The sequence below is a fragment of the Dermacentor variabilis genome, unplaced genomic scaffold (genome assembly GCF_050947875.1).
Source record: "Dermacentor variabilis isolate Ectoservices unplaced genomic scaffold, ASM5094787v1 scaffold_17, whole genome shotgun sequence".
NCBI classification, from domain to species: Eukaryota; Metazoa; Arthropoda; class Arachnida; order Ixodida; family Ixodidae; genus Dermacentor; species Dermacentor variabilis.
In genome coordinates, this window is record NW_027460335.1 from 9,000,418 (window position 1) to 9,014,339 (window position 13,922).

At 46.1% G+C, this 13,922-nt stretch overlaps 1 protein-coding gene across 2 annotated transcripts in view; it reads left to right on the forward strand.

Moving 5' to 3' along the window:
* LOC142568150 (RNA polymerase II subunit A C-terminal domain phosphatase-like) overlaps positions 1–13,922 on the forward strand; it is a 91,299-nt gene that overhangs the window by 46,250 nt on the left and 31,127 nt on the right. For both annotated transcript variants that reach the window (XM_075678227.1, XM_075678228.1), the window contains 2 exons: positions 1,274–1,387; positions 6,005–6,178. In XM_075678227.1, coding sequence (XP_075534342.1) covers positions 1,274–1,387; positions 6,005–6,178 — 288 coding nt within the window. The remainder of the gene's footprint in view (positions 1–1,273; positions 1,388–6,004; positions 6,179–13,922) is intronic.

Genomic DNA, 13,922 nt, shown 5'->3' on the forward strand with positions numbered 1-13,922 from the left:
CCGCATCATTTTGCCACATGTGTGTCTGCAAAATTAGCCCTGGGAGTGTTGGCCAGCTCCTATGAAAGCCATGGCTGCGGATGTGGAATGTCCTTTTCAACCACAAGCATCACATAGTGCGTGAACTTAGGAGCTGGCAACTGGAGGAATAAACTATTTTATTCTACCTGAAGGCAACACAGTTGCCAGAGTCGAGACCCTTGCTATCCGACGAAAGTGAATGAGCTGAACTGAGAGGCCGGACTTTTTGTCTGTCTGCTTCACATGTATGGTCGTAACTAACAAAAAACAAAGCCTCTCAATTCCCCTTATTCTTTTTTCCAGCCAATGCGCCATGTTGAGGTTGAAGAGGAACAATATTGTGTCTCCCGTGCATGCTCTGCTCTTATTATCATGTATTGGTGGTGTAAGTGGAGCTGTGGTCATAGCTGTACCAGCTCTACACATTAACTAGTTCTCATCGTCTTGTGGCTGTCATGCAAGAAAGCTTGTGCTAATTCACTGTAAACGTGGATAGCTTTTATGTTGACTTTTCTGCCACCCACATACATCTGTTCTTAGTCAGGGACAGGTATCGAATTCAGTGGCAAATGCATGTGGGAAAGAGTCCTTATGCATGCCCAAGCCGATTGTCATCGGTCATTCGTCATCTTGTAGCACTTGCTGTGGCGTCTGCCATTGGCAGCTTGCACGTGGGTCGCACGTCCAAAAGAAAGCTGCCATTTTATTTTGCCTTACAGATTAGTTTAAATTTTGAAGCACTGAATAAAAAAGCATTTTCCTCATTTCCAATGGTACCATTTGTAGCGAAGGCAAATGCCTATATATCACTTAGTGAGGAGCTCAAATAAGGTTTTTGCACACATAGAATATGAAGTAAGTTGTAAGTTACTTGAAAACACATGGGAAGTGTTCTATTAACAGGGAAGTTCGAAAATATTTTAGTTAAAAAAAGATGCAACATAAGATCATTTTTTTCTGCGAATGTGAAATCACTTAAAGGGTTATTATCACTTCGTCTGCAGTATAGCATCTTTATGAAAGGAAGAAAGGAAAGGGCATCAAAAAGAGATTAATTCAAAAAAAGAAAAGGCAGCTGGACAAGCGGTCGCTTACACCTATTTGTTTTTTGTGGATTGCATCTCTCATAGCCCTTGTGTTTCTCTGTCACATTAGACTCCCTCCCCCCTCTCCCCCAAAATCAGTGACCTTCACAGTGTTGTCATGGCCGGCATCTGAGTCGGGTCTCCGCTTTTCTTTCTTTTCTATACAGCCTGCTGAAAAGAGCCGTGCATGGCAAGTTGCGAAATCTTTAGGCGCCACTGTGTCTCGTGACCTCAGCCCTGGTGTGACCCATCTCGTAGCAGCAAGGCTTGGCACAGCAAAGGTAATACTGTGTCGCTGTGGCTAGGCAAGCTTGGCTGGAGGAAGAGTTAGTCTGGTAAAACAGAGTACAGTGCAAAAGAATGGTGGCAGTTTAATGCATGGTGCTGGCTTGCAACTTCGAAGTTACTTTTGTTTGTTTTTATACTTTTTAAGTATGATAATTTTGAGCAGCTTGTTTTTCCAGTATGACAGAGTAACTATAGTAAAGCCTTGTTAAACTGTACCTGCTTAAACTGTAGTTTGGTTTTAAAAGTAGTAAAGTCAAATCGCCGACTCAGTGGCCATTGAAAATAATGTGTTTTGTATCCACATAAACCATACCAGCTTATTGCGTACATATCGGTTAACATGTAGTGTTTCCACTTTTCGTCACGCAAACACGGCGGTGCGTTGTCTCCAGCGGGCGGCCCGGCAGAACAACAAGCCTCAGAGATCAGAACAGTCTCCAAGCGCCCTGTGCGTTCGCGTGTGAAGCCACATCAACATCATTTCGGCGCCTTGCTAGAGACCGTTGTAGCATCGTGCAAAAAAGGAGTTGCGTCATGCCGAAGCTCTGATAAAAAAGACACCGAGTGCTCAGCATAGAAGAAAAATGTGACATTGCTTGTGCTATCGAATGTGACATGAAGAAGTCGGTGCTGGCACGCGACAAGGATCTATTGTTGGCTACTGTGTGTCTCATTTAGGATGCGAAGAAGTTGCTCGGCAGCGCTGCTGCAACCGCGAAGAGGTGTCGGCTACGAGGTTCGACTTTTCGCAATCATTGCCGCTGTTCTTGCCGAAGTGTCCACCAGTGACAGTGACGAAGGCGATACGGAAAGCGACAGCACGGACGATTCAGGCCCGACAGTGGCAGAAGCTGCGCATTACGTCAGCCTCATGAATGCAATTGCCAAGACGAGAACAGCACCCTGCAATGAAAAAGGCGCCCCACGACTTCTGCAGCGCTACCGCCTGCGTGCACGGAGAACATGTAACGCGGACGAGGACTCTGCCATGCGAGTGCTTGGCGAGAAGAGGGGGCTGACTGAAAAGCTGGCTCGCAGCTTCAGTAATGCCAGTGAACACTTTTAATCAAGATCAAGCCTGATACAGATCGGAATTCTCGACTGCGATTGGCTGCCTCGCGCATCTTGCGCAAATGAGCCAATTATGACGGAGTCGACGACAGGCCACTGTCGTCGCTGCTAAGCCGTGGCGGCATCAAACGAAAATAACACTTGTCGCGCAAACTGAATAAATGCTGCATGTTTTTCCCCCTTTCATCGCACTCTCTCCAAGTTCTGTTTTTGACAGGTAAGTGGGCGATCTCATGCTATTTCGGTTAAGCAGTACTACCATTTAGTACGTACTTCTGAGCTGCGGCCAACTATGGTTTAACGAGGTTTCACTTTAGTCCGACATATCTACTGTCTTTGTCAGATTGCTATTAGAAATACTTCTTGTTTGGCTAATTGCTGAAACATAGCAGTTGAAAGAGGGGCACATATTGACGCAGAGAAGAATTGACATAAGTGCACGGAGATACAAATACATGCCAACTCTCCAGAATGTTCTGTAATGTTGACAAATTGGGACTCGTTTTACTCTTTTACGAATGCTTCATCAAGGTTTACAAAAATACTGTTCCCAAAACTTTTGCCTGTTGGTCTCCAAACTTTCAGTTGGAAGTCTTGATGGTGAAATGACATTAGGGGAGTACTTGCTTCAAGCAAATTTATGCATAAATGTTCCAGAAGCAGCCAAAATTGGCAAGAGCGAAGTCACCGAAAAAAGCTTGCAGTTTTGCCCAAAAGGTGAAGCATTGATTGCGATAGGAAATTATTAGACAGCTATACGAAGTAAGGGTAGTAGTTTTATCGGCCATGTAAACTTGTAAACGGTTAATTACTAGCATGGAAACATGAACATATCACTGCGGACGCTCATCAAAATGCTGGCATAAGGAAGAGCGGCAACAGCGACGAGCGAATTGACCTTTATGCTGCATCTCGCTTCAATGCGGACTAAGCCGTGAGAACGCAAATGACACGAAACACACAATCACTAATAGCCAGCGCTAGCCTTCCATCTTTTGTATGTGTAGATTGTCGTATTAAAACGTCATACTGGTAGTAACATTGGAAGCAGTGCAAGACAAGAACAAAAGAAGAACTGCAGTATGTGTAGGTGCATGTAATATTGGCACTGTACATTGTTTATATTTTTATGTCGATCTTTTTTTTACTGGCTAACAACTGCTACATTGTTATCACTTTCTCAAACTTTGTTGCTGATTCTGCAGCTAAAGAATCTTGTGTGATGAAAATGTGTGTGCGACGTAAATAGTGTTGTACATTCGAACCCGGCTATATCAAACATGTTTACATTGAATTATCCTGTATATCCAACAACTGCTGAACATGGTATACGGTATAGTTACTATGAGAATATATAGCAAAAGTTACGCTTACATCGAACAATAATAGCAGCGACTCCCGATATATTGAACGTGAAGCAGCGCAAAAGTGCCCCTAGAAGTTAGCTTTTGCTCGCGATGGCAAGAAAACCTGCTGGCGCATACCAAAAGTGGTTTAGCCCAGCAGCGCGGCTCCATCTACCCACTCTCCCTACCGTGACCGCTCTGCTGACACCCCCTGAAAAAAATCATCCTGTCCCGCCCGCAGCGCCTGCTCAGACAGCCAATCAGAGGCTCTTGTGCTCTCATCATGCAAGATGGTGGAAGTCCGAGTTGCCTTGCTGCTTTTATCGTTCGTTGCGTTTCGCCTTGTGGGCCTTCTCCCGCAGTGTTGCCGAGATGGCTAACATGAAGCGCACTGGATTTGCTTTCGCCGTGAAGTTCGAAATCGTAAATCAAGTGATCATAGTTGCGGTAAGAAGTCATTTGTCACCACAGCGTGCAAGATTCTGAGGTGCACTCCCAGCATGGTCTTAAAAAATAAGTGGGAGATTAGGGCTAAAGTGGACAAATGACCCGGTGCCCATGGTGCCCGACGTGTACGCATGGCCATAGCATTGAGACGGCCGTGTACAAGTGGTTCATCTGAAACTGCTTTAGACATGCCAGCTTCTGTGTGCCTGGTGATGACTCTGAAAATGCTTATGAATGTGACGAAGCTAATGCTGGTGTTGCCGAAGTTTGGAGCGAGCTGTCACAATTTCCAGAAGCCATTGATGGATCAACAATCGACGAGTTTGTGAGTGCGGATGGTGGTGTCGCGACCACGGGAGAGCCTGAAAATGGAGACTACACTGCTAACATCGTACTCAACACAAGTGAAAGTGGGCACAATGAGGCAAGGAGCGGCGATCCTTTTCCCACATCCTCTGAGGTGATTGTTGTACTCACACTAGCATGGTGCTTCTGCGCGAGTGTGGAAAATTGCGGCTTCAGCTGCTCCGACTCGATAGACAATGTGGATAACTGTGGCTGTCGCAGGCAGCGAGGTTGCCCAAGCGGGAGAAGATACAGAACGATTTCACATGAATATAAGCTAATTTCATCAGTAAAGTACTTTTATAGATGGTATGGGCTTTTATGACGTTCAATTCTTTAGCAGGCTTATATCGAATTATGCCCTATATCGAACTGATTGGCATTTTTTTTTTTTGCTTCAGTATAACTAGGTTCGACTGTACTTTCTTGAATGTATGCTGGCACCAATGATTATGCTAGAATGTACACTGAGTCATGTATAAATAGCAGACGCACTTGATCCATAGATCAGTTCTAGACGACAGTTGATTGTGCTTGCCACTAATGTCATGTTCAAAGTGTTACTTGCTTTGCTGGGTACAGGTTCACCCAATACAGAGTTACATTCATAACTCACAGTTTGCCACTGATTCTTCACTGTCACTACATTGTGACGATAAGGCCATTGCCTCAAAGCAGCATTGTATGTTCAATAGTAAAGGCAGTGTAGTAGTAGTAAAGTTATCCCAAAGGGTCACCAACTTGAGAATCTGGATTTATGAAACTCCAAAGCATTTTTAATGGGAGCAACCATTTCTATCCTAGAAACAAAGAAACTCTGTAAACTGGAAGGTCATGCTACCTCTACCAAATGGTATACGTTTGAGGCCAAATAAAAAAAAGAATAAAAATTCAACCCGCAGCTAACCATGTGTCTCCCAGGATTAGTAGTGACACCTGCTTCTCATCCTGGGGCTTCAGGCTATCCAACAGGTTATCTCGCAACAAGACAATGAAACCGACATGTCTGCAATGAGCCGTGTAAATAAGTTATTGCTTAGGCCAAGTGAGTGAACAGCATTTTCTATTAAGGGGACACTACAGAGAGAGGCTAAATAAGTTTAGACTGATAAAGCATCCTTTCTTATCTCTACTTTCGTTAATTTCATATTAATAGGTTAGTTATTAGATAAGAAAATGGCAGCTAGCCCTTCATTTTCTCATCCATTGATCGAACTCTTGCTGGGGAACTAACAAAAGTATAGTTCTTAACGAATACTTTACCAGTCTAAACTAATAAAGTGTTCCTCTTTAGTGCCCCTCTAATGGTGGCACCAAGGTTATACTTTATTGGCCCGTCATGTACTGTGTTCTGTGCCTGGTCACACCTGTGTGCTCCGTCCCCTTCACGGCTTTGCCCAGGTGAACAAGGCTCGCCGCATGCCTGGTGTTCATGTGGTGCACCCATCGTGGCTGTGGTGCTGTGCTGAGCGTTGGGAGCACGTCGCTGAAGCCCTCTTCCCACTCAGGCCGTCCAGTCGAGAAGGCGCGTCCGAGAGACGTCCGCAGCAGGCCTCCATCAGCCCGAACCTCGGGGTGTGTGGTTCTTTTGTTACTGACCGTTGGTAAAAAAAATTGGGTTTTATGTGCCAAACCACGATGTGATTATGAGGTACGCCGTAGTGGAAGACTCCAGATTAAATTTGACCACCTTGGGTTCTTTAAATCTAAGTACTTAGGTGTTCTTGCATGTTGCCCCCATCGAAATGCGGCTGCCATGGCCAGGATTTGATCCCGCGACCTCGTGCTTAGCAGCACAACACCAAAGCCACTATGCAACCACGGCGGGTTGACACTGACTCTTGTTCAAGCAATGAGTGTTCTGTACGAGGTGCTGTCAACAGACCACTGTAGACCCTTTTAACCGCATTGTAGCAGCAGTGTGTTCATCACCCCAGAAAACTTAGTCATGCCTTTTTCTTAGTCTATAGAGTTTCTCACTGTATTACCTAGAGGGAAAACTGGTGCTGGGCTGCTGTTGTATGCATGGGAATGCTTGGATAGGCGTTGGATAGGGCTTCGGATCGGCATTGTCGCAGAGCCAGCACACTTGAAGGTGCATCTGGCTAGCGTCATTCCATCTGTCGGAACGAACGGTTCATTATCTGCTAGAATAGTACATAGAGAACTGTTTGTATTGCGATAGCAATTACAGTAGAGCATCATTCATACATTCTGGAAAAGAATGCGAGAAAAAAGCATGCTAACCGTGAAAACTTAAGATCCGAAGTAGCCAAAAAATTTGACAGCCTCAACTGTATTTGTTATGTACGTAATGCGACTCATTGTACACAAGGCACGCGATGCCGATGCACGTTGAGCTGGTGGGGCTTTCTCAGCCTGAGACACATTTGTTATTCTCCTTTGCGCTGTGTTTAAAGACGGCAACGTGAAGCCACAACGAAATTGAGGTGGTGGGCGACGCTGTATGTTGCCTAAGTGCTGCATGCAGCAGTGAATGGCGGCGCGTTTGTATTATCGCCCACTAAAAGCATGCAATACGCTACCAATGCCACCGCGCCCCATGCACTTTAAAGCAGTTAGGCATAGATGTTTATTCCAATAGGGTTGGCGACCACAGCTGTGAATGCTGCGTGCGACGACCCTGAAAGTGATTTGCTGGTACTGGAATAAGTAACTGTGTGTGTCCCGTCGTTTTCGCATGAGACTTGTGGGCGAGTATTGCGGTGAAGCTGCTGCAGCGGGTGGCTATATACTGTTTTTGATCGCACGTGCTTCATGCAGTTTCTTGTTTGCATAGGATCTAGTGGCCTAAAAATGTATCATGCGATCGCAGTTTGCCGATGTATTGAATGTTGTGCCGAAAAATCGTGTTTTTCCGGGAATGTACGAGCCAGTAAAAAATAAGCGTAACTCTATTGCGTCATTTTTTTTTTGTTGTTCTCAATCACGATCGTTGGCACCGGGAAATTGTACATAATGGGATCATATCAATGAGATTAAACTGTATGGACCTACGCTTCCCTTCCCTTGGAATCCAGTCCGTAACCCTTAATGAACATCGGTTATCTTCCCTCCGCATTGCATGTCCTGCCCATGCCCCATTTCTTTTTCTTGATTTCAACTAAGATGTCATTAACTCGCATTTGTTCCCTCACCCAATCTGCTCTTTTCTTATCCCTTAACGTTACACTCATCATTCTTCTTTCCATAGCTCGTTGCGTCGTCCTCAATTTAAGTAGAACCCTTTTCGTAAGCCTCCAGGTTTCTGCCCCGTAGGTGAGTACTGGTAAGACACAGTTATTATACACTTTTCTCTTGAGGGATAATGGCAACCTGCTGTTCATGATCTGAACTCCAGGTACATTTCTGCCGTCGGTGTCGCATTGATGTTCCATATAGAGCTCCAGCTGCCATGAAGGATACACTGAAATCGAAGAATTCCTGGATTTTGGAATTACATTCATAGTACTGAGGCATTCTCAGCATGATACGGAAACTGAATAATGACCATTATTCTGAAACATTCAGTATTGTCAGGTTTGTAATATGGAAATACTTTTACACTAAAACTATAAGCAATCAGCATAGGATTTATGAAATCTTCGATAATCTGAAAAATTTGTTGATGCCGTGTTTATAGTAATGAGGTTTCACTGTGGATGGTAGCGCCAAATTTCCGTCCAGGTAATATTGTGAGAAACTGTTTTAGACACGCACGATGTGCCCATGCAGGAGCACTGACTCTCCTTGTACCTTTAAGGTATAAAACACTGCGAGAGAGCTTTGCCATATTGCGCGTAACTAAATTTTGAGTCATTGGAATACTCCGCAGAACTCTATCCTGCACTTATACAGCCTGGATCCAACATTACAAGTGCAGTTACCAACATATCTTTCATGATGTGGCGCAACACTACTTGTCGGCTGTCCGTCGGAGTAGCCTTCATTAATTGACAGCTATTGAAATGGAATGGCTGACTCACCCATGTGCACTAAGCGCAGAATTGAAGAGACCATTGATAAACTCCTTTGCCACTGGGCCCATATTCTGTGACGCTTCAGTTTTCGATGAATTCGCTTTGCGAGCAGTGATTGGTCAACGCCTGGGTGACGCTGTCATCTCGGGGCGTGCACACATGTTATGGTGCAGTCACACGCATGTCAATCATGCAGAAACTGAATTTGTCGTCTGCTGCAAAGCGAAGTGGCACGAGGTGCTTCGATGTGATCTGAAGTGTTGTACGCCATGTGCAGAGCTTATGCGGGCTGTGTGCATGGGTGAGATTGGCGTTCTGAGCAAAACGACGTCGATGGTGATCTCCATGGCACCTGTGTTAGTGCTTTTAGTGAGCGTTCGTGAGAGACAGTGATGACATCAACAAGGCACATTTGAGGTGGGAGATGAAGAATTCAGGAGGCAGTTGAGGCTCTCCAAAGGGACAGTGCACCACCTATGCGAGGAGCTTGAGGTTGTTTTGAGACCCCAATGCACTAGCAGCATTGATACTGTGCCCAAAGTGCTATGCGCATTGCAAACCTTCGCCCTGTCCCCACCGTCAGTCAGCCGCATTTTTTTTCTTTTTTTTCTGAAGCTATAACAACCATTGGCAAAGAAAAAGGTTGGGTGAAATTTCCGAAGACGACATATGAAACGGCGGTGATCAGGCAACGGTTCCTCGAAAGCGGCAAGCCAGCATACGGCATCCCACCTAGCGGCATAAATGAGTGAGCTGCAGTAAACAAAATATGCTAAATCACTCACCACGAGTATGTCACACACGTTTCATAATGAAAAACAGAAACCTCAACAATAACATGAACAAATGATTTTTATTTCCCGAGAAACGTTCGTAATTTCCTATATTTTCCCTTGCTTTGTGATGTTCACATACAGAAAAAACCTGCGCGTCGATTGGCTTCTCTCCTTCCTCTCGTTTTTATTATGTCATCAGACTGCCCAAACGTGACGCCACCCCCAAACTGAATTCTTCGAAAACTGAAGTGTTACAGAATACTGGCCCTGTTCCTGCAAAGTCACCATCCATGATTGCGTCGATAGCAGCCGTGGTTTCATCCACAGTTGCAACTGACGGTAGCTTCGGTTTGACTAAGTGCATGCGTCGGCCACGCACTTTCATAACTGCGTACTCACCGGCCGTGATCTCGTCTTTAGCGGCCGCAGTTTTGTCCACAGTTGCAGTAAACGGTAGTTTCGTTTCGACTCAGTGCGTACTTCGGTCGGGTATTTTCATAACTGCGTACTTGCTGGCCATGATCGGCGTCAATCGCCGCCATGGTTTCATCTATAGTTGCAGCAAATGGTAGATTCATTTCGATTCATTGCATACTTCGGCCGCGTACTTTCATAACTGTGTACAGTAAAAGCTTGTTCATTTGAATTCTGCGGGAATACTACGAAAATTCAAATTATACAAACTTCAAACTGATGAAAGTCAGAGAAAAAAAAAAATCACTGAGTTAAGGCGCTTATATAGTCCGACATGGCATGAGCATGTGTGCACACATGCTATGTCATGTTGGCGTGAACAACAACTATACTTCGCAGCACTGGTGCAACCACTGTAACTGGATACAGCCAACACGGTCTAACGTACCCGTTGTCGAGATGGCTCTTGCTCCATCCGCGCATTCTTTGCGCCGACTGGCACGGAGAAAAACAATATCTCGCAGTTTCACCTGAAAATAGAAGCATCGATTACGATAGGAAATTAGTAGATAGCTATACAAAGTAAGGATAGTGGATTTATCGGCCATATAAACTTATAAAGATTCACTTAGTAAGTAAATTAACAAGTACGGTGTCATGCGCACACAGGTAACCATAAACACATCTCCCTCGATGACCGCAGAAACTCGGTGAAAAACGCTGGAGTGAGGAATCGTGGCAGTAGTAGCAAGCGAATTGATGTTCGTACAGCTCTTGCTTCAACGCGAAAGAAGCACTGAAACCACATGCATACGAAGCTACCAAGCTACCAGCACTATGCGCACTCTGCAAACATCGCAGATCGCTTTGAAGATGAGGCCCATGCCTATGCCCATGCGGGTGTGCACTTTAGCCACATTGCAGCTCGTTTCCAAGATACAGCGCCCATATGGCCGTACCGTAAGCAGCAGCCGCCGTAGAAGAACATCCCTCACTCCCGTGCCTTGCTTGCGACGGGAAAGGGCGCGCATCCGCCCCACCTTCCTCACTCATGCTGTTGCGATTGTCAGCACATCTCAAGTTCAATGAGGTCAATCTCACCACTGACTACCACTCTTGCGAAGTCGGGGGTTCGTGCGGTCAATGAAGTTTCCATTGATGGTGCCGTGCCAGGTGCTGGGAGAAAGGGTTCCGAGCAACATTTCAAGAGAATGAAGAAAAACGAATATATCAAAAAGGTACATAGTTGAGATTACAAAAGGGCTCCAACTATCGGAGCACACTATGGTAGCGTCTTAGCATGTCTGAGTCGCACTGTTTCCGAGCGCCCCTTCTCAGCCATCCATATCCGCTTTTTATGCACGCGCACCATCCAGGTCGTCGGCGCAGCAGCGAACAACGAATCGAACAACCCACTTTTCGCGTTCGCCCACATCATATCAGGTTTCTTTTGACTTGCCTCGACCTTTTCACTTACAATTTTATTGTATCTCACCACTGACTACCACTCTTGCGAAGTCGGGGGTTCGTGCGGTCAATGAAGTTTCCATTGGTGGTGCCGTGCCAGGTGCTGGGAGAAAGGGTTCCGAGCAACATTTCAAGAGAATGAAGAAAAACGAATATATCAAAAAGGTACATAGTTGAGATTACAAAAGGGCTCCAACTATCGGAGCACACTATGGTAGCGTCTTAGCATGTCCGAGTCGCACTGTTTCCGAGCGCCCCTTCTCAGCCATCCATATCCGCTTTTTATGCCGGCGTCGTAATTGTTCCTGGTTTCCACCAATCCGGCGTCAGGAGACAGATGGTGTCAGGAGACCAATCCCGGCTTCGGTGAGCTGGTTGCCCCTTCGGTGCGCTGATGGTATCGATGAGCTGGGGCCCTTATCGGTACGCCGAGTCGGAAACATGCGGCCCCTCCCTGGGCACCAAGAGGGAAAGTTGGTGCGCCTGGTCGAAATGCATCCCCCTCCCTGGGCACCAAGAAGGAAAGTAGGAGGAATGCACGCTGACTCCAATCCCCGGTGTGGTCATGCTAATTTGGGCTGCTGACAGGCATACAGAGTTGTAGCCTTGCACTGACCTTCACTCTGGCATGGACAGGCCAATTTAGGCTGCTGACAGGTATGACAAATGGAGGCCTGACAACTGCATGTTGCAGATGTAGCATCTCCCCGATCTGGAGGGCCGCCGGGCACACATGCTGCTGACAGGTGTGACGAGTGGAGGCGTGACACTGCATGTCACAGGTGCGGCACCTCCCCCGATCTGGAGGGCCGCCGGGCACAACACCACACGTGAAATTGAGCCACGTTTGCTGGCTCACCCTTGCACGCTTTTGCTCGCACATACATCATACGGCACACGGCGACGATTTTATCGCCCTTGAGCTTTATATGGAACCTCACAGGAGAGAAGCGACCTGCAACAGAGGCGTTGACCGTGGCTGGCCATGCGCAACATGTCTCTCTCCAGTCAGGCTTAAACAAAGGGCCTTAGATGATAAAAGCAAAGCTTCACAGCCCGTGCAGCGGCCCTCCCCATCCACAATGGTGCGGAGTTCTAATTATCGATGGTAGTGCGGATTTCAGTCTGAATTAGCGGGATGTGTTGCATATTGCAGAAGCACAAAGTCGCCATCCATGATCGCGTCGACAGTGGCCACGATTTCGTCTGCAGCGGTGGCAGCAAACGGTACCTAGTTTGGTTTCATAAGCTGTTGAGGATGAAGAGTACCAGATACATCACGATGGAGGCCGATGAGCTCACTGGCGAAAAGGTGTGTTTCAGATGAAGATGCACGCTGTGAAGGAAGTCGCGAGGCCTTCACAGCTGCAAGCACTGATCAGCCACGAAATGAGAATTGTAGCTTCTGCACTGCTTTTGTTCAAAATGGGAACAGGATTGGCTCATTCATTCAGTAAATAAAAGCGTGTTGACACGTTAAGCATTTGTTTGTGGTTTTCTTGATACCTTAATTCGACATTTGGTTAATACGGACATTTTTCTTGGTCCTGTAAAATCTGAATTAACAAGTTCTTGTTGTATATAGTGTAACTGACGGTAGTCTGCTCCGGACCACCATCAGTTGCATTTCGCTAATTGAAAAAGCAAGACATGTCAAGTGAACTCCTGAACAATTTGTAATGTGGTGAATGCAGTTTAAAGCATGGATCTGGGGATCTCAGAAGGGTGCCATGTAAAGCCTAATGCATATCTCTAGCATTTACCGCTAAATCGTCTCTGAAACTTTTCTTTATTCTCTTGAACAAGTCTACCCACCTCCAAGTAATGCTGTCGAACCTTGTAACACATAATATGGGACGCCATCTGCCAAAAGGATGTTCCACATCTGCCACCATTGCCAGGAATGGTGCTGGCCAACACTCCCCAGGTCAGATCTTGTACACATTCATAAATGCTCAAGAATGGGAGTGGGGAAACAACCACCGCTGTAGCACAATTGGTAGTGCAGTGCTCACTTAACGCAAGGGCGTGGGTTCATATATCACCTATGCCAGTTATTTGTCCATCCATTTTCATTTCCATTTAAGTAGAACCTTGTTCACACATTTTGGAAAAACACGCAGTGGCTTAGCAGCTGTGGTGTTGTGCTGTTAAGCACGAGGTCGCGAGATCGAATCGCGGCCACTGCGACCGCATTTCGATGGGTACGAAATGCAAAAGCACCCCTGTCCCGTGCATTGGAGGCATGTTAAACATCCCCTGGTGGTCAGTATTAAACCGGAGGCCCCCACTATGGCGTGACGCACAATCACCTTGTGGCTCAGGCGCATAAAACCCCAGAATTCGATTCTGTTCAACATGTTTCGGAAAAAGACAAAACAAAGAAAAGCGTACTAATCGGGAAAACATATAATCTGAAGGGGTGAAAATCTTTGCCAGACTCAAATGTAGTTGACATCCACGTAATGTGAAGTATTGTGTAAAGTGTTGCAACATGCGTCGCCAACACACTGCTGTGACCTTAGTGGCCAGAGATGCTTATGGCTGTTTTATATCTTTGGCAAGCCTATGTTCGGGCTTCTTGAATTAGCCTTAGCTCGGCAGCTTTTTCTGACATGCATTTCGGTAGGAACGTTCGAAGTGCCCACTCGATGAGGAGAATTGTTGCGGCACAAGGCGCCA